Here is a 27,473-nt window from a genome sequence, read left to right as displayed (position 1 = left end):
CGGACCAGCCTAGTGATTTATTTAAACAAACCACATTAAGTAGTTAAAGCAAACCCTTTCTCCCCCAAAGAAAAGAAAGCTAAGTACGTCTGCCTTAGCTCTGGGGGATTCTTCGGCGGCTGGGGATGGCGACTGGGAGCTGCCGCCCTGCGTCCCCAGGCACTTCTGCGAGACGGGCAGTGCTGTAAAATTTGAATCTGCGACTCCTGGCCAGGAGTGGTGGCGGAACCGGCGGCGCTGCCGCAGCGACCGGCTGCGAGCTCGGGCACGGATTGGTCGCCGGGCCTCCCGGCCCACGGCGCCTGCGCACTCCTCCTCCCGCGCCGCCCAGTCGCCCAACGGCGGCCTCAGGAGTGATAGGGCAGCAGCCGGCCAGCCGGCCAGCGGACAGCAGAGCGGGCGGACGGGTAGGCCCGATCTGCTCTTTGCGAGGAGGAAGAAGGTGGCCACTCTCCCGGCCCCCAGAACCTCCCCAGCCTCCGCAGCACGCCCAGGCCGTCGAGGGCGTCGCTGAGGAGCCGCCGACGCTCTCCCCGGTGCCGCCGCCGCCATGGCTGCCATGATGGATCGGAAGTGAGCCTTAGGGTAACGGCTGCCGGCGCCGGCTCTTCGAGTCCCGGCTCCCCGGCCGCCTCCGCCCGGGGAGGCGCTGCGCAGCGCAGCTGACTGCTGCCTCTCACGGCCCTAGCGACCCCAGGCCCTTAGCCCCGTCGCGCTCCCCGCAAGACTAAGCAGCCGGGAGTGGCTCCCGGCCGCCGGCCCCGGCTGCGAGAAAGATGGCGGACCTGGCCGAGTGCAACATCAAAGTGATGTGTCGCTTCAGACCTCTCAACGAGTCTGAGGTGAACCGCGGCGACAAGTACGTCGCCAAGTTTCAGGGAGAAGACACGGTCGTGATCGCGGTGAGTGACCCCCTCCGGCACCCCTCCTCCCGCTTCTTCGGGGCTGTGCAGAGAGTTTAGGGAAGTGGCAGGGTGCAGAATTGAAAGGGAGCAGCGGTGTCCCCAGCCCTCCCCGGCGGGGTTTGCCGGTTCAGATAACCCAGTGGAGGAAGACTGCGCAGCTTCGCGAGCGTTCCGGGATCGCCCCCACCCCGGTCTTTGGCGCCGGGAGACGGGAGGCGCCCAGCCTCAGCCCTGGGCACTCCCCCACCTGCGGCAACGGAGGAACGTCCGGGGAGCAATTTCAGTGCACGTTTGTCTGCGTTTCTGTGTGTGCAATTACGGATATTGGTGTTTTGGATTAACCCCAAATTTGCCATTCAGAAAATATGTAATGCTTATATAAAGTTCAGCTGGGGACATTGAGCTGTGAGACAAGCCGTATTATGCTTTAGTAAAGATACTTAGTTTTATAGAAACATAACCAGTCCTTGAACCGTGTTGTTTCCCCCTGGGAGAAGGAAAAAGCACCAAACAGGTACAAATATTATCTACACCTCAAACTTTCACCCACCACTTTTTTTTTTTTTTTTTGAGACGGAGTCTCGCTCTGTCGCCCAGGCTGGAGTGCAGTGGCCGGATCTCGGCTCACTGCAAGCTCCACCTCCCGGGTTCACGCCATTCTCCTGCCTCAGCCTCCCGAGTAGCTGGGACTACAGGCGCCCGCCACCTCGCCTGGCTAGTTTTTTGTATTTTTTAGTAGAGATGGGGTTTCACCGTGTTAGCCAGGATGGTCTCGATCTCTTGACCTCGTGATCCACCCGTCTCGGCCTCCCAAAGTGCTGGGATTACAGGCTTGAGCCACCACGCCCAGCCCACCCACCACTTTTTGAGTGGTGAATGACTTTTCATGTTAACAATTACAAATGGTAAATGGATGATTGTAGAAAGAAATAGTTGAGCTTTTTTTTTTTTTTTTTTTTTTAAATAAATCGGAATGATCAATTTTGTTTAATCTAGCAGACCTAGCCGACTTTGGTTGAGTCAGATAAGTGCTCCGAAAGACAAATCGCACTCTTGCTAGGTTTTATGGGATAACAGCCTAGGAAAAAGTATCAGCTTTTTGTTTTTATATCAGACAAAGTATTATAAAAACAAGCTTATAAAAAAGATAAAAATTGACCAGTATTAGATTCACACTTCTGCAATTAAGGTCTATCTTGAAGAAAATTGATCTTTGGTAATCCCAAGAATAGTGAGATACTGTTTTTTTGTAATGTAAAACATAACTAGAGTTGAGTGATCATTTGAGACCAGAATGTGAGGGTGTTTTAAGGTCTGATCTCTGGCATTGAAAGGTCTGAGAAAATAGCACTCCTAGTTGAAGGAGATTAAAAATTAATTGTAAAGTATGGCATACGAAACAGTGAACTGTGACTAAATTATGTTGATCTTTCTTGGCAATGCTATGTAGTAGAACTAACTTTCTACATTGTTACCGTAGTATGAAATTTTAATATGTTAATTTTTCCTCTAATGTCATTCTGTAGTTAATAATTGTATGGGGCTATTTAATTTGGAAATAGGGCAGAGGTCACAGGAGATGGGACAAGGATGATTGAAAGCATTGACACTGAAGACAGACTAAAGTTCTTTAGGGTTTTGATGTGAAAGTGTCTCCAAAGTTCAGCTCCGAAAAATGAATGTCTTAGCTCCTTGGTAGGCCTTTGGCAAACAAGTCATTAGGCCACTAACAACTGCCAACTATTACTGTGTAAAGATTGTCAGGCCAGTTCTTTGTTAACAAGTGCACAAGAAAACCTCTTGTGTAAATGACATCATAGGTTGGCAGAGGCGGAGTAGAAGTAGTTAAGCGCAGTAATCCTTTTCCTTTAGGATGGTATATTTTACATATAGTCTGGAGGCTTGCAAGGCCTAGATTAGTTGTCACACTTGAGGCCATTAGTTTCTTAAGAGTTTTTGTAATTTACAGTACTCAGCTTCAGCAGTGGTTGGCACATAACAAACCTATTTTTCCTTTTACACTTGTCTTAAGAATGTCTTATTTCTTCAGATTTTGTGTTTACACAGATCTGTAGTTATCACTATGATTCTTTTTGTTGGAATGCTAAAATTTAGGATTCATAAAATGTATTAAGATTAGAAGGTAACCTTTGATGAGGCCCAGATATGACATAAACTATGAAGAAAGAACTAAAGGAAAATGAATAAAGGAAACATACATTTATTCTAGGTTTCCATTGGGAAAAAGTTGCTTATAAGTTCTGTTTCAAAATTTCAGTACTCTATATAAATGGTAATATTAGGAATAAATGTATAGGTTGTTGGTTTGTGAATCCATAATGAACAGTTAACCTTTAGGTAAACTGATAAGCATTTTAGTTGTTTTTTGGTTGGTTGATTTTTTTTTTGAGATTTTTTTGAGTTGAGTTTTGCTCTTGTTGCCCAGGCTGGAGTGCAGTGGGGTGATGTCAGCACACTGCAACCTCCGCCTCCCAAGTTCAAGCGACTCTACTGCTTCAGCTGCCTGATTAGCTGGGATTACAGGCACGCGCCACCACGCCCAGCTAATTTTTGTATTTTTAGCAGAGATGGGTTTCACCATGTTGGCCAGGGTGGTCTAGAACTCCTGACCTCAGGTGATCCACGTGCCTCGGCCTCCCAAAGTGCTGGGATCACAGGTGTGGGCCACTGTGCCTGGCCTGTTTTTGTTTGTTTGTTTGTTTGTTTTAAGTGTAAGCAAAAATACATTACAACTAAATAACAGCTTTAAAAAATGAAAGGCAACATGTTTTGGTTCATTGTTTTCAGAAATAGTTTCTTGCCTATAGTAACGACATTAATTACTGAAGTCTCATATTTTTGTTCAGTTTTTTAAATGAATTACTTCATTTTGTAAATGGTTATAAGAGCAGCCAGGAGGAGCGGAATTAGAAAATCTCTGGGTAAAATCTTCTCGGTTTATTTTTTTCATTTTACTGGTTTCTAATCCTGATTCATAATGAACAGTTTAGGAGAGAATTGCTGCAATGCAGCATTTAAAACTCAATTCTTTAAAACATGATTTAAGAACATTTTGTACACAATCTTCTATTTAGATCAAAATTGAAAGAATAGTTTATGATGTTAGAAGCATAATCAGTGCTCATGGAGAAAGTAATTTTTAAGGATTCTGATTTTTCTTCTAACTTCAGTTTTTAATACTTTGTCTAAACTTTTTTCCTGCTACTCATGTAATCAGTGATTTTAATAGGACACCATGGCAGGCAAATCTTTCAATTTCATAGTGTTTCTCTGTATGCTGTACAGCCTTTAATACAGAATTTATTTTTAATTAAGTGCTTGGTGAAGTGTTATAAATGTAACATTGATAGAAATGAATTATTTTACGAAAGTCTATAAGTGATATAAACTATTTGCTTTAAATTAGAGAACTTGTTACCTGCAAAACAAGGACAAGGGAAACAGTTTATGTCTTTGAAATGAGCTTGCTGAAAACACCAGAAAAAAAAATGATAGAAAAAATTAGGAGCTTGCTAAAAATGCCAGGAAGAAAAATCAATAAAAAATTACACCTGTTTATGAACCATGAAAGTAGAATATGGTTATTTGCATCATTAAGTATCTTTACAAATCATTATTCCTTATATGGTACACCGTGAAGGCTTCCAAAAACAAGTTGTGGTAGTTCAGAGAAATTAGAAGAGAATAAAACTAATTAGTTAATCTTGCCCAGTTCCTTGCCTAAAGGAAAACAAGATTCTCCCTTTTCAAGTGAATGATTTGGTGTTTGGACCTTCTTGATTACCTTAAGAGGGAAAAATGAAAGGGAGGAGGGAAGGAACCATCATCACATACCTTTACAGTTGTGGAATGTTAGCCCACTATAGTGTCTAAGGAAAATCTAATATAATACACTCCCAAGTGATCTGAAATAATCAGCTATTCAGAATTCCAGAGAAAGATATATCCCTGCCAGAAGGGTGTCCTTCATAACCAAATTTGGTGTTCAGCCTGGTTGGTGCATACTCAAAACAGGAATCACTTCCCTTAAGAAACCTAAGGTATGCAGTCGAGATCAATTTACTCCTTTTTGATTTGTCCCCTTAAAGCGTCAGTCAGATGTGAATGCATCTTGTGACTTGGAGTTATTAGTAAAATTGAAATCTGAAACTTCAAGGATCTTTGAAGATGCATGGGATTAAAAGTTACATAATGTAAATTTCGAGGCTGAAACCAGGTTTGAAAAATACAGATGTCCAGATGAGTTTTTCTTTGTTTAATCTATTTGAAAAATAGAGATATGCCTTAATTATAGACCATTAGAAATAATCTTTATGTATCACAAAGTCAATTTTCATTCCAGGAAGCCAGAGTCAGTCATTAATTTATGGCTAGATCTTTAATTAAAACATTTGCCTTACTTAGTATTACAAAATCATAATTTGGATTTGCAGTCAAGATAAGAAGACTGTTTTGTCAACTTAATGCTAAGCACTTGAGTTAATTTTTATTGAACAATAACTTTTAGAAAGATAATCACTCCAGTCTCAATTATTTTTATGTTTGTGTGTTACCTTTTAACAGTTGCCATTTATATTATTTTAGTAAGGTTGTAATGGTAGTTTGTATATTTGCTTTGAGTTGGTAACAAGAGCAAGCAGCTTCAAAAAGTACTTTTGAGGCAGGCTTTACTACTAAAACTGTTTACTATTTTGAAGCTGTTTACATTATTGTCTGGCATATCTCTTGGTAAATGGTTTAGTAGCACTATTTTCTATTGATGTAAACATTGAGGCCAGGCATGGTGGGTCATGCCTGTAATCCCAGCACTTTGGGAGGCTGAGGCAGGTGGATCACTGGAGGTCAGTTTGAGACCATTCTGACCAACATGGCAAAACCTCATCTCTACTAAAAATACAAAAATTAGCCAGGTGTGGTGGCACGTGCCTGTGGTCCCAGCTACTCAAGAGACTGAGGCACGAGAATTACTTGAACCCAGGAAACAGAGATTGCAGTGAACTAAGATGGCGTCACTGCACTCCAGCCTGGGCAACAGAGTGAGACTGTTTTAAAAAAATATATATGTGTGTGTGTATGCGTGCGCGCATATGTATATATGTAGATATATATAAAATTCAGCTGACATCACTAGATCACTTACATTAGATCCAAGTATACAGCTTAACTTAGTATTCAGGTTTTTGCCTGGCCTTATCCTCTATTACTCTTTGAACGCTACAGTCTGTGCTAATTATTTCTAAAATTGTGTTACTCATCTACGGTATCTCATATCTTTATAGTCACTAAATGAATGTCTGCTGAATAAATGAGGAGGGAAAATTATTTTTGCGTAGAAAAACTATTAGTATGGTTCATTTCTGGGTGGTGTTTGTTACTTTGATTGTACTTAACATTTGTTTTCAGAATTGTTCACCATGAATATATCATGTGTCAGCAGTAAAATAATAGATTTCTTTTAGCCACACCTGTAGAATTGAATGTTATTTGTTTCAGTAGCATCTAAGAAAAGGATACGTTCACATATGTCATAACTAAAGAATAATCAGACATTGATGCCTATTTTAAATTGATGCCAAAGTGAGATCAGCTTATTATATCTGTCAGTAATGCTTTCAGCTTTAGAGGGAAAACCAACAGCTAATAGTGGCCTAAATAATAAGAGGATGTTTTTCTCACATAACAGAAAGCCTGAATATAGGTCCTTCATGATTCCTCACTCTGTTATACTTTGTCATCCTTAGCTGTTGCTTTTCATCATTCTATTTGTCGTATTTGCAAGATGGATACTACAGCTCCAGGCATTCATTCCAGGAAGGAGAAAGGGCAGTTTCAGCTGAGATGGTCCTTTTTATCAGGATAACAACACCCTTCTCAGAGACCTCAAACAGACTACCACTTCGTATTATTCAGAGCTTGGTCATGTGACTACTAGTTGCAGGGAGACTAAGCTAGCAGGTATTTGGCTTTCCAGCCTATTGGGAGGTAGCAAGGGAAAGGGGAATTGGGAACAGCTTTAGGAGTGTCTGGTTCATTGTTACTTTTATTTCAGACTTTGAGGTGGGGATGTGGAGTGTAGTAGGTCTTTTTCAGCTAAGACCTAGAAAGTGTTTTCTAATGTTGAGGGCTTTTTCTGGGGTCATGATTGTTTTGTGTTTTAGGGACCAGCTTCCTTTCTTTCCTTTAGAAGAAACTAGAGAGCAGGCAGATACTTGCAAATACATAGAACCCCTTACCTCTTGTTTTCGGATACCTATTCTTTCTCCTAGATTATTAAATTGTTCCTGCAAGCATTTAAAGTTCCTCAGGTCTTACAAGTTTTTAAAACAAAAAAACAAAAAAAAAACTTTCTTAGACATATAGCAGATTTTCTGCTCCACTTGGTTACCTCCCATTCTTTTTCAATCCATTCCAATCTGACCTTTGTCATTGAGTACTTTTTAGTTTTGTCTTAGCCTCACAACTATGTTTGACATAATCACTCCCTCCTTGAAAAAAAATTTTTTTTTGGACTTACATGGACACTACTGATTTTTTTTTTCAATACCTCTGTCTCCTCAGACTATATAAGTGGTTCTCCAACAGTGGTCCATGGAGTCCCCAATATCATTTTTGGGGCCTGGAAGATCAGAGCTGTTTTCAGAATAAGATGATGTCTTTTTAACTGTTTTGATATTTGCATTTGATTCTTGCTCCTTGTACTTCAACTTAACAACTTCCCTTGGTTTCTTGCATTCTATACTATTCTTTCTGCCTTAGGATCTTTTAAGCATCCTCCCAATGCCTAGACTACTTTTCTACACGAAACCTTTTTCATCCTTCATGAGTAATACTGGAAAGAGTGATGATAAATTAGTTGCTGCTTATTCTTCCATTCTTAAATATTCTTTCTCCAAGCGTGTTTCCCTGATATTCTGCTTTCCCGTAGACTTAGGTTCTCCTCCTATATGCTCTCGTTGCGCTTTCATAGCACTCAATTGTATGAGTCAGAATTCTGATCACTTAATTGTTTAATATTTGCCCCACTATTACTTATGCTCCACTAAAGCACAGAGGGAATCTGTCTTGGTTATCATTCTAGCATGTCATCTCACATTCCATAAGTATTTGTTAAATGAAAGAATGGTTGAAAAGCTGTTGCAGGACAGGCATGGTGTTTCACACCTGTAATCCCAGCACTTGGGGAGGCTGAGACAGGAGGATCTCTTGAGCCTAAAAGTTCAAGACTAGCCTGGGCAACATAGCATGGTGGCACATGCCTCTAGTCCCAGCTGCTCAGGAGGCTAAGGTGGGAGAATTTCTTGAGCTCAGAAGGTTGAGGCGGCAATAAGCAGTGATTGTGCCACTGCACTCCAGCCTGGGTGACAGAACCGAGACCCTGTCTTTAAATAGGTATTTAAAAAAATAAAAATCACTCAGCAATATTTGGCTGCCATAGTAGTGCTAATTATAATTTACCGGGAATTACAATTGTGATTACTGGGCCCTGGGATTGCAGCAAAGACTAAAGACCATTCATGTTTTCCTGGAGTTTATTCTAATGGGTTTGTATATGGTGATGCCTAAGATCCTTTCCACTTCAAAGATTCAATGATATTAAATTATGCATACTAGGTATACTATTTTGAAGATTAAATATATGATGGCATCTGTAAAGGTTAGAAAGGTTCCTTCACCTTTAATTTGTATAGTTGAAACACTTTTTTGTTTTTCAGTCCAAGCCTTATGCATTTGATCGGGTGTTCCAGTCAAGCACATCCCAAGAGCAAGTGTATAATGATTGTGCAAAGAAGATTGTTAAAGGTAAATATATTTAACCTGCTGAGTTGTCTCAGCAATAAGTAGATAAGTTTGTGATATTTTCTACTTACTCAACTTTCTCTTTTTCATTTTAATGCTCCTTCTAAGTTAATTGCAGAAGAAAGTTGTTTAAATAATAAAAAGGTCAAATACAATTAGTAAGTATTCTATTGCTGAAATTCCGTGATTATGTACAGTACCTAATTAAGGGTATTATGAGAACTATGTTACACACTTATTCTTGAGAGATGCATTTCTATTAGATATTCCTGGGAGAATTTCCAAGGTGGCAGTTCTAGAAAGAGAACAGCATGAGAATGAAAACAAAATGGCTAGCACATTTCTAAAAAGTAGTGGAAAATGGCAGTCTATCATTCTTCCATTCCATTATTATTCCTTCCCCAAAGACTTACCTATATCCCTTGAGGAATTTAACAAGGGTTGCCAAGGGTGAGAAAAGTATGTGCATTCCAGTTAATACTGTAACTTATACAAGGATATGTATAATTTTACGTTTTCTAAAACCATTGAATTTTAAAGCTTAGAGAGTACTCATTGTTTATCTGGAGTTACTTCCAGTTACTGTAGAAATCTGTTTAATCAAAGGGATGACTATTACTTTGTGATATGATTTATTTCATTTTTTTACAGCTGTAGTTGTTAAAAACTGCTTCTTAGATTGAGGCAAAATCTGTGTTGTGGCATTCACCACATTTGAGGAGTTGAGATTCAGTATAAAAGTAGATGGATTAGGATAGCATAGGAGCACAGATGTTCATCCTAGTAGCAGGAGATAAAGTGGAGTTATAGAAGGTCTATAGATGTAAGGGAGGGAAAATGTGGATGTACTCATTGTATCAATTCCATATTGTCTAATACAGGGAGGAGAGTCATCATGGAGATGAGGAAGGGGGAAGAAGTTCTAGGAAAAGGCATGAAATGGATGGATTCAGGCAGTGTGAGTATTGCCAGGCAGTATTAAGGGCCCACGTGAGGTTAGCTGCTGAAAGAGTTGAATTTTTGCCCATTTGGAGTTTTGCTAATTGAGTACAAAAGAGGGAAGTGGGGGACAAGAGAATTGAAGAAATAGTCAAAGGAGTGATTATAATGGTGGACCATGGGATCTAAGGTGGTTAAGTTACAGGCATAAGGATATGAGGGAGGCTGAAGGGCAGTGAAAAAAGGTGGTTACATTAGTGGGTTGTAGATCTCAGTGGGGTCAAAGATTTGTTGGAATCAGGGTACTGGATGGAGTAATAGAAGGTGAATACAGACAGTCCCTGACTTAGAACAACTTAAAATTGTTTGACTTTATGATGGTGGAAAAGCAATACACATTCATTAGAAACAATATTTCTAGTACCTGTACAACCATTCTGTTTTTCACTTTCAGTATAGTATTCAATAAATTATATGAACTATTTGACACTTTATTATAAAATAGGCTTTGTGTTAGATGGTTTTGCCGAATTGTAGGTCAATGTACGTGTTATGAGCACTTTTATTTTTTTTTTATTTTTATTTTTTTTTTGAGATGGAATCTCGCTCTGTCGCCCGGGCTGGAGTGCAGTGGTGCAATCTGGGCTCACTGCAAGCTCCGCCTCCTGGGTTCACGCCATTCTCCTGCCTCAGCCTCCCGAGTAGCTGGGACTACAGGCGCCCGCCACCTCGCCTGGCTACTTTTTGTATTTTTTTTTAGTAGAGACAGGGTTTCACCGTGTTAGCCAGGATGATCTCGATCTCCTGACCTCGTGATCTGCCCGTCTCGGCCTCCCAAAGTGCTGAGATTATAGGCTTGAGCCACCGCGCCCGGCCTATGAGCACTTTTAAAGTAGGCTGTGCTAAACCATGGTGTTTGGTAGGTTACATGTGTTTGATGCATTTTCAGCTTAAGGTATTTTCAACTTACAATACATTTTTCAGAAAGTAGCCCCATTGTAAGTTGAGTATTATCTGTACTTGAAATTGAGATTATGGAAGCAATGCAGTTAGTAATGAAAAGGTAAAGGAGTTGTCATGGAGTTGGCTTCTGAGGTAGTAAAGAAAGGATAAGGCCAGACATGGTAGGTCACACTTACAATTCCAGCACTTTGGGAGGCTGAGGTGGGAGGATTGCTTGAGGCCAGGAGTTTGAGACCAGCCTGGGCAACAGCGAGACCTCATCTCTGTTTTTAAAATAAAAATGAAAGAATAAGATTGCAGAAAATTTGGTTGAGGAGCTGAGAGGCCAGGGTATTTTAGTGGGATTATCTGCTACAGACTTTGAAACCACCAATACTGTTGTATTACAGCAGTAATGGTATTGGTGAGAGGGAGTGAACTGGGTACTGAAATCTTTGTAAAATGAAGGGGAATTAACACTTGTAATTGTGTAAATGACTGCAGCAAAGAGGAACAGGGTCATCATGTTGTAGGCATCATGTGGTTTTCCAGAGGGATCTGTCGTAGAACACAATTTCTTTGATTGAGACATACTTCTGTCTCATCAGTACAGTTTAAGATTACATTAGCTTTCTAACTAATAGAAAGTTACTGATTCATGAATTCATGGGCAATTTGAATATACAGGTCTTTTTTATATCTCTTGCTGCCTACTTTAAACCCCACCCCATACTTGCACTTTGGAGAGCAAACCTTTAAGGCGCAGATTCCATTTTGTTCATTTTAGCTCTTAATCATATTTTGAGTTTTATTTTTATAATTATCTTACCGGGGGGGATCTAGTAAGTTGGCTGTCAGCACATTTGATAAGTCTATTAAAGTGTCAAAGGCATTGAAGTTTGAAAAATATGATTCTAAATCATTTATAAAGTGCTTAATGGGCCATGGTCCCTAGCTTAATCTTCTAAAATGAATAAGATTGTTGACAGTTATTTAAATCACACTGTTTGGGTATTCAGCCGACCTCAGAGCCTCTTACCTATACAGTTGGCTAGTCCTTAATTTGTCAACATACTCACAAGAAGATGATGAAAAACTTGAATCCTTTTATCAAGCGTTGGTGCATGAGTCTAGTATATGCCCAAAGTACCAATTGAATAACCATATCCAAACAGGAAATGAGGTTAGTTCAACCATAGTCTTTACTTAATGAAATTTTGGTATACTTATTTCATAATCTATTGCTTTTTGCATTTTGAAAATGTATGTAACATTTGTGTCTTCTATTACCTTTGTTCTCTTTGGGTTTTAAAACTAATCTACAGTAGCTGTGAGATTTTTATCCTTGGAATGTAATCCTCCTTAGTAACTAGAAACTTGGGTTCATTTGAAGCCATTCTTTTGCTATCATACTATCCACATCAACCTTAAAGTCTCTCTCAACACCGTTTATTCTGTTGTTCTGTTTTGAGGATCATATTTGTGGAAGATGGTAGTAAACAGAAATACCTCCATTATAATATCATCAGTTAATATTTTATGGTCTTTCCTAAGCAGCGCAGGTTCATTCATTCATTCATTCATTTTTTTTTCTGAATATGACTTTAAAAGTTCTTCTTAGGGCCTTAGTTTTTATTTTGTTTTGGTTTTCTAAGAGTTACTTATCCTGGACTTTTATCTTTCTCATGCTGTTCTGATGAGTTCTCTCTCTCTCTCGTACATCCTTAGTTACATAATCTCTTAATAATAGGCTCATACTCAGAGTTTTTCAAAATCTATTGTTTTTTAAGTGGTACCTAACCTTTAGGAAAAGAAGAAGATGAAGTCTGTTGTCCTAACATTTAGGATATATGCATCTATTACTTTTGTTCTGCTTTATTACTATTTGCAGTTCTAAGGTGAAATCGTTAGCTTCCTGAAATTTCTCTTCTTTTCTCAAAATTTCAGTCCCTTCTTCATCTTGCTTTACTGTTTGGAACTGTGTTCAGGATAATAGTTCCCTTCTCTGTAATATGGTAAGAGTATAATCTTAGGAATCAGACAGTCCTAGATTGAATTCCAGGCTATGCCACTTTCTTGCTGTGTGACTTTTGGCAAGTTACCTAACCTTTCCAAATCTCATTTTTTTTTTCTGCAAAATAGGTACTAGGAGTTGTTAAACACAAAACGGGTATCAACTGCTAATTGTGGCCTCTGTCGTCGTCGTCTTCCTTTTTTTTTTTTTTTTTAATTGAGATGGAGTTTTGCTCTTGTTGCCCAGGCTGGACTGCAATGGCACGATCTCGGCTCACTGCAACCTCTGCCTCCTGGGTTCAAGCGATTCTCATGCCTCAGTCTCCTGAGTAGCTGGGATTACAGACATGCGCCACCACGTCCTGCTAATTTTTGTGGTGTTAGTAGAGACAGGGTTTCTCCATGTTGGTCAGGCCGGTCTTGAACTGCCAACCTCAGGTGATCTGCCCACCTTGGCCTCCCAAAGTGCTGGGATCACAGGCGTGAGCCACCATGCTCGGCATGTGTCCTCTGTCTTCTTAGAGGAAATTATTAATTCAATCAGTCATGGTTGTATTTGGGATAAACTCATAGTCTCAACTATTTCTACTGTACAAAATTAGACTTCCAGCAAGTGTTAGAAGGCAAGGTTTCTATCATAATCTCTTTCTTCTTCTATGCAACCTTTGTAATTTATGTCAGTATCACCTGGCCATGATTTCCTTTTATCTTCACCCAAGTGCTCTGTACCATTTTGGAGACAGAGACTGTGTGTAGTAGCTGGTGGGACTTGTCCTGGAGAAGGATATGAATGTGGCAGGGTTACCAGTAATACATGTATTTAAGGAGAAGGATGGCGTAGGGGTAGGTACCTAGGGAGGTGTGAGGACAGGAAAGCAATTAAATACATGGTAGGTTTTACTTGGGACAATCATTGTTAAACAGATTGGATGGGAAGCCATGGTTAGAAATTGTTGGTAGGCAAAGATCAGCAGAATGATGGGCCAGCTGGAATTTCTTTTGAGATAGAGATTTGATGAGCAAGTTGCCAGTAATGACCTGAAAGCAGATAGTACTCTCTGGGTCCCTGACAAGTTCATTGAGATTGCACTCGCTCATAATTGTCTGGACAAGTTTATAATTTGATTATATGTAGGGCTGTTACCATTCCCTATTTGTAGATTTGTTAGATACAATTGTTTCTTTTGAATAAGATTTATCCACTTGTATTCTCTTGAATTCCAAATCCGAGTGATTTGTTTCCCTTGTGTTAAGTAGTTATTTATTCAGTGCCCACTATATGATAAGCATCTCATCAGGTCTTTGTAGATTTCCTGTTTTTTCCACCATGGCTTCCTGACATGAACTCACTGCCACTGTATTCACCTTTGGTTTTTCCAGATGTAGCCTGCCTTGTGTTTATTTTGGTTCCTCTGCTCCTTGAATATATAGTACAGTGGTTAAGAGCAGGTCTCTGGAGCCAAGTCTATTTGCATTTGCATCTCAACTTCATCTTACTAGCTGTGGAGTTACAGTCAAGTTTATTGAACCTCTCTGTGTCTCAGTTTTCTCATCTCATCAATAATGGTACAGTGCAGGCCAGGTGTGGTGGCTCACACCTGTAATCCTAGCACTTTGGGAGGCCGAGGCAGGTGGATCTCCTGAGGTCAGGAGTTGAAGACCAGCCTGGCCAACATGGTGAAGCCCCGTCTCTACAAAAAATACAAAAATTAGCTGGGCGTGGTAGCACACGCCTGTAATCCTAGATATTTGCGAGACTGAGGCAGGAGAATTGCTTGAACCTGGGAGGCAGAGGTTGCAGTAAGCCGAGATTGCGCCACTGCACTCCAGCCTGGGTGACGGAGCAAGAATGTCTCAAAAGCAAAAAGCAAATAGTACAGTGCAGGGGGTTTTGTGATGATTAAATATAATAATACATAAAAAATGGTTAGAACCTGACTCATTGTAAGCTCTCAGATGTTAATAGTAACTTCATATGATGACTTCTAATTCTCAGAGCTTTTCCCTAAGTAGTCATTTTGTTGGAGCGGCTGAAGTTCAGAGAGATAAAGCAACTTTTCTAAAACGTGATCTCACTAGCTAAATATTTAGCTGTTATCTCACTAGCTAAATATGTTTTTTCTGTTGATAAAGTATGAAAGAAGTAATACTTATTGAGAGTTGTCCACCTCTGTTTCTCATAGGAATGACAAAAGTATATTAAAAAGGGTGAGGGAGGCTTTAGAAAGATGCTGTACATTGATGATGGTAATAAATATTCAGCAAGCATTTGAGTTCCTCTGGAGTACCAGGCACTGTGTTAGGAGTTAAACACAGTCCTGACCTTGAGGAGTTGACAGGCTGGTGAGTAAAGCAAACAAGTAAATTGACAGAATACTCATTGGTAAGTATTATGATTAAATGCAGATACTGTAAGAACACATAGGATGAGACTTTTACTCAGATATTTTGGGGGTGGGTTGTGGAATTGGTTTCGAGGAAGAAGTGAATGTGATACATGAAATAATTTTGCTTTCCTTCTGAAAAATGAAAAGATTTTGAAGGAAAGTTTCAAATGTTTGGAGTCTCTTAAAATCTTCTCAGGGAAGTAAGTAATGATGTCTTTTTTCTCGTTAATAAATGTTTCTGTAGGAAATCTATTATCTAGTTAGTTGTGCCCAATGTTGGGGTTTTTTTTTCTTTTAAAAATAATAAAAACAAGGATTGGCTTGCTTACTGGTTTACTTTTCACTGTTATATGCTGTTTCCAACAGAGGCTTCTCTTTTTATTTTGACTTCCTCTAGAATAGAATGTAATTTCATAGTACTTTTCTTGTTATCAAAAACAAAAAACAAAATCCTCGAAAGCCAGAAATCAAAAGATTGCCTTTTTCCCCCCTTTGACCTAATAAAGGAATATATTTAAACGTTAATGTCAGAAGCTAGAAAAAAATTGAAAAAAAAATTCATAGGAGGGTCAGGTGCAGGGGCTTACTTAGGCCTGTAATCCCAGCACTTTGTGAGGCTTGAGGCAGGAGGGTTGTTTGAGCCCAGGAGTTTGAGACCAGCCTGGGCAACATAGCAAGACCCTGTCTCTACAAAAAGTTTTTTAGAATTAACCAGGCATGGTGGCATGTGCCTCTCTAGTCCTGGCTACTTGAAGCTGAAGCAGGCAGCTTACTACACCCAGAAGGTCGAGGCTGCAGTGACCAGTGAGCTATTTACTGTGCCATGGCACTCTGAACAGATGGGAGACCCTGTCTCATAACTTTTTTTTCCATAGAAACTTCTTGGTAATTGATTTTGATTTTTCATAGGAACTTCTTGGTAATTGATTTTGAGGTAGGACTGAGTGTTATACTTCGTGGGTAGGGTAAAGAGGAAGGTAGGGGTTTGTGAGGATTAGCTACTAATTAACCATCAATTAGTCTCGTTTCTAAAATCTCATCTGTATGTAAATTGACAGAAGACATTTTTCTTTTTGATCACATAAAGCTTTGGAATGTATAGTAATGACATTTGAGATACATGCTGATAGAAGAGATTCTTTATTATAAGCAATGGAATTTAAAATTTGTTTCTTAATTGACCACAGAAAGCAGTCTGGGTCCAGAAAAATTGCTTAGATGGATCATCACTAAGAAATTTACTATTGTTATATATTTATAACATATATGTATAACACACACACACACAACATATATATTTTTATAACATATATATGTTATATATTTCCTTTAATGTCTTTATAAATCCTTTGTGTACTAAACTTTGATGGAGTCTTTCATATTAGCAGAAAGAAAATCTGAATCTTTCTTGCCACTCTTTCCACAAATAATTTTGGTAGTTTTTTTGAGAGAGTCTCACTCTGTCACCCAGGCTGGAGTGCAGTGGCTCCATCTCAGCTCACTGCAACCTCCTTCTCCTGGGTTCAAGTGATTCTTGTGCCTTAGTCTCTCGAGTTGCTAAAATTACAGGCATGTACCATCACATCCAGCTAATTTTTTTTTTTTTTTTTTTTTTTTTTTGAGATGGCGTCTCACTCTGTCACCCAGACTGGAGTGCAGTGGCACAATCTTGGCTCACTGCAACCTCCGCCTGCCTGATTCAAGCAATTCTCCTGCCTCAGCCTCCCAAGTAGCTGGGACAACAGGTGCGCGCCACCAAGCCCAGCTAATTTTTTTGTATTTTTAGTAGAGACGGGGTTTCACCATGCTGACCAGGCTTGAACTCTTGACCTCGTGATCCGCCTGCCTTGGCCTCCCAAAGTGCTGGGATTACAGGAGTGAGTTACTGCACCCAGCCACTCCCACAAATATTTTATTTTACAGAATTTAGTATGCAAGGATTAGGAAGAGGGTGTGTGCACGTGTGTGTGTGTGTGTGTGTGTGTGTCTTTTAGGGTCTTTTATACCTCACTGAGAATAAACATCTGACATTTCCCTGTAACATTCTTTAAGTAATTTCTTTTTTAACCTTTTCTCCACCCTATCATCTTGTAGTTTAAGTAATTTCTTATGAATCTTTCTTAAGGAAGAAAATCCCCTGAATTATAAAGTCTCTTATTTTCTCATAGATGTACTTGAAGGATATAATGGAACAATATTTGCATATGGACAGACATCCTCTGGGAAGACGCACACAATGGAGGTAACATTTTATAATCTGTGCTTAGATGTAGTTTGCAATACATACAGCATTCATTCATTATTTGTGATACTGTTTCACCATGCATAAACATTTTAATTTACTCTTTATTGCCTTTTCTCATACAGATAATATGCATGTAACATCATTGTTGGAATCTAATCAGTTCCTGAGTTTAAATAGTAAGGGATACCTGTATTTGAGGTTATATTTGAGATTGTTTTATCAGTTAGCATAACCATAAAATAATGAACATTTTAGACAAGAATTTTCTATCACCCTGTTATATGGGAAATTTTGAATGCTTATGTGTTGTTGATTCTATTTAGTATAAATAACTTTTTCCTGTTCTCCTTGGCTCCTCCTTCCTCAAAATACCTCTTACTCTTCTCTGATAAGAATGTTGCCATAATTATCAGTGCTGCTGTTAATAATAGATGGGGACTCATTATAGCTTTGCTTCTAGAAAACAGCCTGTGATTTTCTGCCACTGCTAAAGAGCATCTGTTTTTATCATTTATTTGACTACTATATTAAGTAAATGACTGCTTTTAGTGTGATTCATATTACTGATTTTCATATTATAGAGAACAAGGACATCCTAGTATTTGCATGAATTTGCCTTGAAGTAGAAGGAGCAATGTAGAATTATGGAAAGAAACTAAAATCTTTTTTATTATGTTCATTTTACAATGAACATTTTACAAGCATGGATAATCTAAATCTAGTGATTAAATGAAGTGTTAAGATCTGTTGGTGACCCATGTGGTTGATGTACAGTACTATGTGTATGTGTAATAGTTGAATTGGATTTTTTAGGTATTTACAGAGCCGTTTCCACAAAATACAGTTCCCATCCTTTCTTGACTATAAGTTGTAGATTGAAACTCTTTGTTTTTACTTCATATTTTATAATTTGTCTAAGAAGTCTAGTTTTGTTTTTTGTTTAGGGTAAACTTCATGATCCAGAAGGCATGGGAATTATTCCAAGAATAGTGCAAGATATTTTTAATTATATTTACTCCATGGATGAAAATTTGGAATTTCATATTAAGGTAAATTCCTTGAGGAAAGTTTGTATTTTATTTTACAGCAAGAATACTGTTCTTAAAAAATAGTAAATGCTAGTTTCTTTAAAGTAATTTTAAAAATTATTTTTATGGAAAGGCATAGTTGAAAGATCATTCAGGTTAGTAAACTTGGATTCTTGTTCATCTGCCATTAGATGAACAGGAATGTTAACTAACTTAAATGATTTAGTCTTTAGCCTCCTCCATAAAATAAAGGAGGTTGCTTTACTGCAGAACTTGAAAGTTTCTACTACACGAAACTATTCTAATTCGTTTTAGATGAAGATAATGTGAATTATGTCCAGTGAGAAGACTGCTTAAATAACTAAGCTAATTTGGTTAATTTATGTCTTCCCATTAGAATGTGAACTATGGCTGGTATGTTGATAACTGTTCTCCTAGTCTAAACAGTGCCTAGCACTCAGACCTCAATATGTGAGTAAGTTATTATATAATTTTAGTTGATTGATGTTTTTTTAAATTTGCCCTTTAGGTTTCATATTTTGAAATATATTTGGATAAGATAAGGGACCTATTAGATGGTAAGTTAAATTCTTGCTAGTTAATCAGTTTTAAGTAGCATCTGTTAATTCCTTTTTAATAGTAGATATGAGACTATTTCTTTGTAACCTGTATGAAACTGTCTTAAGTTATTGGAAATAGAATTTTTTTTTCTTCTAAAGTTTTAGTTGAATACCTCTAAATAGAATAACTTGTTTAAAGCGATGTTTATGGGTACTTCTTAAGTAGTAATTAGAGCACTGGACTGGGAGTTACATAATCTGAGCCCTGAGTTCTAGTATTCTGTCAGCTCTCAATTAGATACGTTGTCCTTAGGCAAATCATTGAACCACTCCCGGTTAACGTTCTTGTTTATAAAATGTGGGTGGTATAGGTTGGAGTGGTCCTAAAATTCTGTATTGTTACATTGGTTTCTATTTAGATCTCCTACTGTGTCTATAAGGTCTGCTTTAGAGCAATGTTTTAGCACTTTTTTTAGAGTTCAACTATTGCTGTTAGGCTGCTCAGAGAAGCCTATCAATTGAATTATTTCACATCCAGTGTTAGTTTTAGGAGAATGTTGCTAATATTTATTTTTCTTTTTCAGTTTCAAAGACCAACCTTTCAGTTCATGAAGACAAAAACCGAGTTCCCTATGTAAAGGTATTTATAGTACAGTTGTCTAGAAAAACCCTGTAATACTTTTTTTTTGAGACAGTCTCACTCTGTCTCCCAGGCTGGAGTGCAGTGGTGCAATCTTGGCTCACTGCAACCTCTGCCTTCCAGGTTCAAGCAATTCTCCTGCCTCTGCCTCTTGAGTAGCTGAGATTACAGGCGTGTGCCACCACGCCCAGCTAATTTTTGTATTTTTTGTAGAGACGGGATTTCACCATGTTTGCCAGACTGGTCTCAAACTTCTGATCTCCTGATCCACCCGCCTTATTTATTTATTTATTATACAGAGTCTCACTGTGTTGCTCAGGCTGGAGTGCAGTGGCTCACTGCAACCTCCACCTCCCAGGCTCAAGCAATTCTTCTGCCTCAGGCTCCCAAGTAGCTAGGATTGCAGGCATCTCCCACTGCGCCTGGCTAATTTTTATATTTTTATTAGAGACAGGGTTTCACTATGTTGGCCAGACATTAATGTATTTTTAAAAATTATTTCACAGGGGTGCACAGAGCGTTTTGTATGTAGTCCAGATGAAGTTATGGATACCATAGATGAAGGAAAATCCAACAGACATGTAGCAGTTACAAGTAAGTAGAAAATAACACCGGTTAGGATTTAAAACCAGCTTAAAATATCCTTATCCAGGTGATTAATTATAAGATTGCTTTAGGGAAATTGTTAAGAGGAAATCATGTTTATTTATATTTGTGTAATTTCCTTGCAGATATGAATGAACATAGCTCTAGGAGTCACAGTATATTTCTTATTAATGTAAAACAAGAGAACACACAAACGGAACAAAAGCTCAGTGGAAAACTTTATCTGGTTGATTTAGCTGGTAGTGAAAAGGTAAAGTCTTCATGTATTTTTATAAATATTTAAGCATCTTTGTAAACTTTAGTTTGAATTGGGAGTTATGCAGGATTCGTTGTTGCATCTTGAAAACTTACCAAATTGGATTTGGTAACCTGAGATTTGTAACTGCTGATACCATTGCTTTATGATGACATCAACTGAATAATCAGTTCCAAGTTACTGTTGTTTGACCATAGTCTAGTTCAACTCACAAATAGTTTCTGTGACTTAAGATGTGTTCCTGGTGAGAACTTGTTCGGTGTATGTTGTTATAAACTTTATTAGGTATCCCTTTTCTAATTTTTGATATGTATTTTATCCATATTGGCCAGCGGGGTCCCTGTTAAAACTGGTAACTGTCCATTAGTCTTTTCTGGTTTGGTTGGACTTGCTTCTTTCCTTTGGATGATTGTTTCATTATTACAATTCTATACAGTCTGATTCTTGTCTGTATCAAATTAAGTTTGAATGTTATAATAGGGACCTCTGTGACCATTTTTGCTGTTGTGCTAATTTTGTTTCTTCTGCTTAGAATGATACATCTGTTCTGTTCTGTTGTGAAGTCTTATACACATCTTTCAAAGATTATCTAATGTTGAGAATTCTCCTAAGTTGTTTCTTCAGCCAACATTGCTAATTTATTGGTCTGACCTATCTTTAACATAGATACTAGCTGGGCGTGGTGGCACAAGCCTGTAATCCCAGCTACTGGGCAGGCTGAGGCAGGAGAATTGCTTGAACCCAGGAGGCGGAGGTTGCAGTAAGCCGGAATTGAGCCACTGTACTCCAGCCTGGGTGACAGAGTTAGACTCAGTCTCAAAAAAAAAAAAAAAAAGCCACACAACATAGATATTTAGATACTTTATTTTATTTTATTTTTTTTAGAAGAAGCAGGTTTGCTTATATAATGAGTTTAAACTCAGTCTCTGTTTTCTAATAGTTACAACATCAACATTATGCATTAGCCAGTTTTAGAAGTTTCCTCTTTTCTAATGTAGCAAAGGGGACTAAGATTAATGAACTACAAATTTACATTTAAAGTGGTTATTTTCAAGAGTACCTACAAACTACAGATAAAATTTGATGTCTCTCTAATCAAACTCTTAAGAGTAGTACTCAAGAAATGGTGGTACCTAAGAGTAAATGCTTGGCAAATAAGATCATGAAGCTTTTCATGTTCTTTTTTCTTTTTTACTGGTTGTTGATGACCTCTGAAAATTTTAGAAAATTTAAAGAAAATTTTTGTAATTTTGTTCCGTTCTTTTGAAATCTTATGTATAGGTTAGTAAAACTGGAGCTGAAGGTGCTGTGCTGGATGAAGCTAAAAACATCAACAAGTCACTTTCTGCTCTTGGAAATGTCATTTCTGCTTTGGCTGAGGGTAGTGTGAGTATACATGTCTTCTATCTCCCTGTTACCTTACGGGGCATTATTTAAATATAGGTGTATATGTGTGCATGGGTGTTAGAGAGGGAGAGAGAGAGATTCACTGTGTTTGAATCAGTATGTGTAAGTTAGTTGTCTTTTGGGAGTTTATAATATTGTATGTATATCCTAGTTCACATTTTAATATCAAATAGTTAACTGAAATAACCTTTTAATTTATTTAAAGTAGCATATTTTTATAACATTTTATTGTACAGAAACCCACTGGTCTTGTTTTCTTTCTTTGTTTTTGTATGCAGACATATGTTCCATATCGAGATAGTAAAATGACAAGAATCCTTCAAGATTCATTAGGTGGCAACTGTAGAACCACTATTGTAATTTGCTGCTCTCCATCATCATACAATGAATCTGAAACAAAATCTACACTCTTATTTGGCCAAAGGTTTGTTGTTAAGAAAGTACAAAACCTAAATGTAGATAGACCTTTTGTTTATAAAATGTAGGAAAATGTGAGCTGTTACTCCAACCTGTACATATTGTTTTGTGCTAGACACACTCAATTTGAATTGATGACAGATAATACAAGATGGGCCTGTTTTTGATACTGCTTGGTTTAAGTTTTAGTACACATTAAAGTGAGATGTAATTTTAGTCAAATTTATGTGACAAGCTGTAATTTGGTATTAAAGAAAATAAGCATTTGACTCAAATAATGATGTAAAAGCCTGGCAAACATAATCCTGTGTTAGGCCTGTAGACATGCATGACAGGTTAACATCTATATGAGATGATTAGGAAAATCAGTAATGATGATTCCGTCTTTGACTTTCAACAGTAATTTCTTAATTCAGCCTTGCAAACAAATTGGAAAAATATAGGTCTTTGTCTTTTATTTTTAGTGATTTTTTTTTTAAGCTATTGACGGATTTTGGAGCAGACTCAAATTTAGTTGGGTTGTAAATAACCTCATAGGTTGTGTCTTTTAGTATTTAGTCTAAGAGATTATTGGACAAGAATAAATTTCTTAGCCATATATACATATATTCCATATAGATAAAATTAAAAATAATTTCAGTCTCATCCCTTTTTTCCTCCAATTACATCTCTTAGGGCCAAAACAATTAAGAACACAGTTTGTGTCAATGTGGAATTAACTGCAGAACAGTGGAAAAAGAAGTATGAAAAAGAAAAAGAAAAAAATAAGATCCTGCGGAACACCATTCAGTGGCTTGAAAATGAACTCAACAGATGGCGTAATGGTAATAACTTAAGAATTTGTCATCTTAAGTTTGTTAAATACAGATTTAGAGCATAGAAACGTAGAAATAGTTCAGCAAAATCAGTAAGTGACTAGATCAAGAAATTTAATAGACATCGAAATAATTATTTAAAATCTAATAGAAATCCTGGAGCTGAAAAATAAAATGAGCAAAATGCAGTAGAGACCATCAGTAGTAGAATTAATTGACCAGAAGAAAGCATCTGAACTTGAAGACAGATTATTTGAAAATAACACAATCAGAGAATAAAAAGTTTAAAAGAACGACGCTGAGTGCAGTGGCTTACGCCTGTAATCCCAGCACTTTGGGAAGCCGAGGTGGGCAGGTCACCTGAGGTCAGGAGTTAGAGACCAGCCTGGCCAACATGGTGAAACCCCATCTGAACTGAAAATACCAAAATTAGCCTGGCATGGTGCTGGGCAGCTGTAATCCCAGCTAATGAGAAGTCTGAGGCAATAGAATTGGTTGAACCCTGGAGGCAGAGGTTGCAGTGAGCCTAGATTGCCCCACTGTACTCCAGCCAGGGTGACAGATTGAGACTCCGTCTCCAAAAAAAAAAAAAAAAAATTTTTTAAAGGAATGAAATTGAAATTAGTTTTAGACATGTCGTTTCTTATTAACCACTTTATCATATTTTAGGGGAGACGGTGCCTATTGATGAACAGTTTGACAAAGAGAAAGCCAATTTGGAAGCTTTCACAGTAGATAAAGATACTGCTATTACCAATGATAAACCAGCAACCACAATTGGAGTTATGGGAAATTTTACTGATGCTGAAAGAAGAAAGTGTGAAGAAGAAATTGCCAAATTATACAAACAGCTTGATGACAAGGTAGGTATTTCCCGATTTAGGTCTGTTTTATATTAGGATACTATTGACATGAGTGTTTTTATTTTCTAATTTTTCATATTTTAGTGCTGTGGGCACTTAGGATCTTTATACATATTCCTTGATTTCTGTTAATCTTGTAAAAATTATTAACAAAATAAGTCATAATTTCTATGTGGAAACTGTATGAGGGTGTATCTTTTTTCCCCCTCTTTTTAAGCTGAAAGAATTTTATAAGGCAGCAGTCCCCAGCCTTATTGGCACCAGGGACTGGTTTCAGGGAAGACAATTTTTCCATGGACCAGGGTGGGGGAGATGGTTTTGGGATGAAACTTCCACCTTGGATTATCAGGCATTAGATTCTCATAAGGAACCTGTAACCTAGATCTCTTGCATGCACAGTTCGTAATAGAGTTCACACTCTTAATGATATTCTAATGCCGCTGTTCTGTCAGAAGGCGGAGCTTAAGTGGCAATGCTTGCTGCTCACCTCCTGTTGTGCGTCCCGGGTCCTAACAGGCTTCCAGTACTGCTCTGTGGCCTGGGGACTGGGGGACCCCTGTTCTAATGAAAACTTGGCATTGGGTCATTGGGAGCCTTAGTGATACCAACTGTTAGAATCAGGGCTCTGAAGATTCCAATAAAAGATGATGTAGGAGATTAAGGGAAACACAATAGAGTGGAAATACTATCTTCCTGCTTTGCATATGGAAGTAAAGTCAATAGTATGAATAATAGCAAATTAAGAACATAAGAATGGAAGGCAAGAACAAGAGCAGTAAAGAAATTAGGCTGGGTGCGGTGGCTGAAGCCTGTAATCCCAGCACTTTGGGAGGCCGAGATGGGCGGATCACGAGGTCAAGAGATCGAGACCATCCTGGCTAACACGGTGAAACCCCGTCTCTACTAAAAAAGTACAAAAAACTAGCGGGGCGTGGTGGCGGGCACCTGTAGTCCCAACTACTTGGGAGGCTGAGGCAGGAGAATGGCGTGAACCCGGGAGGCCGAGCTTGCAGTGAGCTGAGATCCGGCCATTGCACTCCAGCCTGGGCGACAGAGAAAGACTCAAAAAAAAAAAAAAATTAGAAGAAAATTTTTTTTTTTTTTTTTTTGAGACAGAGTCTCACGCTGTTGCCCAGGCTGGAGTGCAGTGGTACAATCTCAGCTCACTGCAAGCTCCGCCTCCCGGGTTCACGCCATTCTCCTGCCTCAGTCTCCCGAGTAGCTGGGATTACAGGCGCCCGCCACCACGCCCAGCTAATTTTTGTGTATTTAGCAGAGACAGGGTTTCACTGTGTTCACCAGGCTGGTCTTGAACTTCTGACCTCAGGTGATCCATCTGCCTCAGCCTCCCAAAGTGCTGGGATTACAGGCGTGAGCCACCACGCCCGGCTGAAAATATTTTTTTAAGCTGATATTTTTAATGTGTTTTAAGCAGAGATGGCAGATTCGAAGTACATGACCATTATAAGTATTGATAATTGAAAGAAATTCCTTTTGTTTTGCCATTTTCTTAAAAGACATTAAAATAAGCAATGTTGAATTTGGAGAAATGGTTTTGAATATTTGTGGGGGAGTAGTAATCTTATAACTTGTATTGGGAAACAACTAGAACCAGGTTGTTAACTACTTGGTTAACTGGATACTTCAAATTCTAGGATGAAGAAATTAACCAGCAGAGTCAACTGGTAGAGAAACTGAAGACGCAAATGTTGGATCAGGAAGAGGTGAGTTGAGTACCTTTTATATTGCTTCCAGAAAAGCTTTATAGTTTTGGTTTCTGAATCCCATTGATTTTGTCTTTAGTAGTTGTATAATTTTGGGTATGACTCTCTTTGTGGGAATAAGAATGTCACATGGATAAAATGAGTTTTTACTCGTTCGTCGTATCTACCCACATAAAATCTGTTGTTCATTTCTGCCATCGTTTTTTTCATCCTGGTTCTTGACTTTTCTCTTCTTGTCACCTACTTTGGATTCTCATTTTACCTTCTCACCTAGCAGAGCAGGGGGATAATTGAAAAGCAGTCCTTTAAAATTTTTTTGTGGGAGTGGTGTGTAGGGTGAAGACAAAGACTGCTTCAGTAAGAAGGAGATACTCTCCGTCGGTGAACTTAATCCTGGTCAGATCATCTTTCAACTATAGCATTTTGTATTTCAACTATAAGTGCATTATTCCTCAAAGGGGCACTATCGACATTTTGCATTGGATAATTTATGTTTTTCTGTCCTTTGCATTATAGGACATTAAGCATTCCTGGTCCCTACTCCTAAATGCCATTAGCATTCTACCCTATTATTAACACTCCCACAGATTTCCAGGTATCCCTACAGGAGAACCACTAATGTGGATGATTGTGGTATTCTCCTAATCAGTCTCTTGGTGTCCTTGCAGTTCAGATTTTGTGCTGATACCAGGTTTTGTTTTTGTTTTTGATATGAAGTCTCACTCTTGTCCCCCAGGCTGGAGTGCAGTGGCGTGATCTCGGCTCGCTGCAACCTCCGCCTCCCGGGTTCAAGTGATTCTCCTGCCTCAGCCTCCCGAGTAGCTGGGATTACACCATGTTGGCCAGGCTGGTCTCAAACTCCTGACCTCGTGATCTGCCCACCTCGGCCTCCCAACGTGCTGGGATTATAGGCGGGAGCCACCCCGCCTGGCCCAAATCTAAATTTTTAAGCAACTCTTGTAGAATGCTGTTTTCCTTTATTACATTAATTTGCGTGTGACTGCAGTCGATCTCTCATAGCCAGCTTCTCCATGAATACCCTTTCCTGTATTACTAAGCACTTTATCTGTCCCGTCCCTCTCTTACGGTTCTTACCTTCTATCTTGTATTGCACTTATTCATGCACCTATCTTCTCTTCTACTGTGTTCCTTAAACATACAGTCTTTGATTTTCTTTCTGCCTTGCAGCATCCAGCACAGTGCTTGCACATAGTTGACATTTAGTAAACCTGTTTAATGAATAAATGTTGCCACACTGAATACTATCCATATTTCACTCCGTTTGTTCTTGGCAAATGGTGAAGCTTCATGGGTGTTTTTTAAAACCTGCATACTTTTGGGGAAAATAAATTATTTTCTGTCCTGTAGCTTTTGGCATCTACCAGAAGGGATCAAGATAATATGCAAGCTGAGCTGAATCGCCTTCAAGCGGAAAATGATGCCTCTAAAGAAGAAGTGAAAGAAGTTTTACAGGCCCTAGAAGAACTTGCTGTCAATTATGATCAGAAGTCTCAGGAAGTTGAAGACAAAACTAAGGAATATGAATTGCTTAGTGATGAACTGAATCAGAAATCGGTAGGATATAGCTTTATTTTCTTTTTTAATGCTTTAGTACAAGTATTCTTAACCTAAAAACTACTTAAGTAACTTATTTCTATGTAAGTCAAATATCGATAACATCAATTTTCAAGGACTCGGGTTTCAACTTCTATTCTTTCTGTATATGAAGCCTTAGAGGTGGAGGAAGACAGTTATCTTAGTTCCTAAGGTCTGTTAATATCTAATTTAAATGCTATTTTAAAGGATGTTTGCTACTCCTAATGTTTAATTTTTTTAATTTAGTATATAGCATGTGGAACCTAATGTTATTACTAATGTTAGAGGAAAAATAATTTAAAGCTCCTAGTT

The 27,473-nt window shown here is 38.5% G+C and overlaps 1 protein-coding gene across 4 annotated transcripts in view; it reads left to right on the top strand.

The window, feature by feature from the left end:
• The first annotated feature begins 317 nt into the window (after nucleotides 1-317).
• The window catches only part of KIF5B (kinesin family member 5B), a 47,899-nt gene continuing 20,743 nt past the window's right edge, over nucleotides 318-27,473 (top strand). Inside the window, exons 1-14 of one of the 4 annotated variants that reach the window (XM_050805673.1) lie at nucleotides 318-902; nucleotides 8,639-8,726; nucleotides 17,173-17,246; nucleotides 18,194-18,298; nucleotides 18,807-18,855; nucleotides 19,422-19,477; nucleotides 19,984-20,071; nucleotides 20,209-20,333; nucleotides 21,621-21,725; nucleotides 22,025-22,170; nucleotides 22,839-22,987; nucleotides 23,648-23,841; nucleotides 25,497-25,565; nucleotides 26,934-27,140. In XM_050805673.1, the coding sequence (XP_050661630.1) occupies nucleotides 777-902; nucleotides 8,639-8,726; nucleotides 17,173-17,246; nucleotides 18,194-18,298; nucleotides 18,807-18,855; nucleotides 19,422-19,477; nucleotides 19,984-20,071; nucleotides 20,209-20,333; nucleotides 21,621-21,725; nucleotides 22,025-22,170; nucleotides 22,839-22,987; nucleotides 23,648-23,841; nucleotides 25,497-25,565; nucleotides 26,934-27,140 (1,581 nt within the window). In that variant the 5' untranslated portion in view covers nucleotides 318-776. Of the gene's footprint in view, nucleotides 903-8,638; nucleotides 8,727-12,857; nucleotides 15,001-16,640; nucleotides 16,882-17,172; nucleotides 17,247-18,193; nucleotides 18,299-18,806; nucleotides 18,856-19,421; nucleotides 19,478-19,983; nucleotides 20,072-20,208; nucleotides 20,334-21,620; nucleotides 21,726-22,024; nucleotides 22,171-22,838; nucleotides 22,988-23,647; nucleotides 23,842-25,496; nucleotides 25,566-26,933; nucleotides 27,141-27,473 lie in introns of those variants that run through there. The other 3 variants (XM_050805676.1, XM_050805675.1, XM_050805677.1) reach the window with 3 other exon arrangements.

The sequence above is a fragment of the Macaca thibetana genome, chromosome 9 (assembly GCF_024542745.1).
Source record: "Macaca thibetana thibetana isolate TM-01 chromosome 9, ASM2454274v1, whole genome shotgun sequence".
Classification (NCBI taxonomy): domain Eukaryota; kingdom Metazoa; phylum Chordata; class Mammalia; order Primates; family Cercopithecidae; genus Macaca; species Macaca thibetana.
The sequence above is the reverse complement of the archived record's forward strand: the minus strand, read 5'-3'. Positions and strand labels throughout refer to the sequence as shown.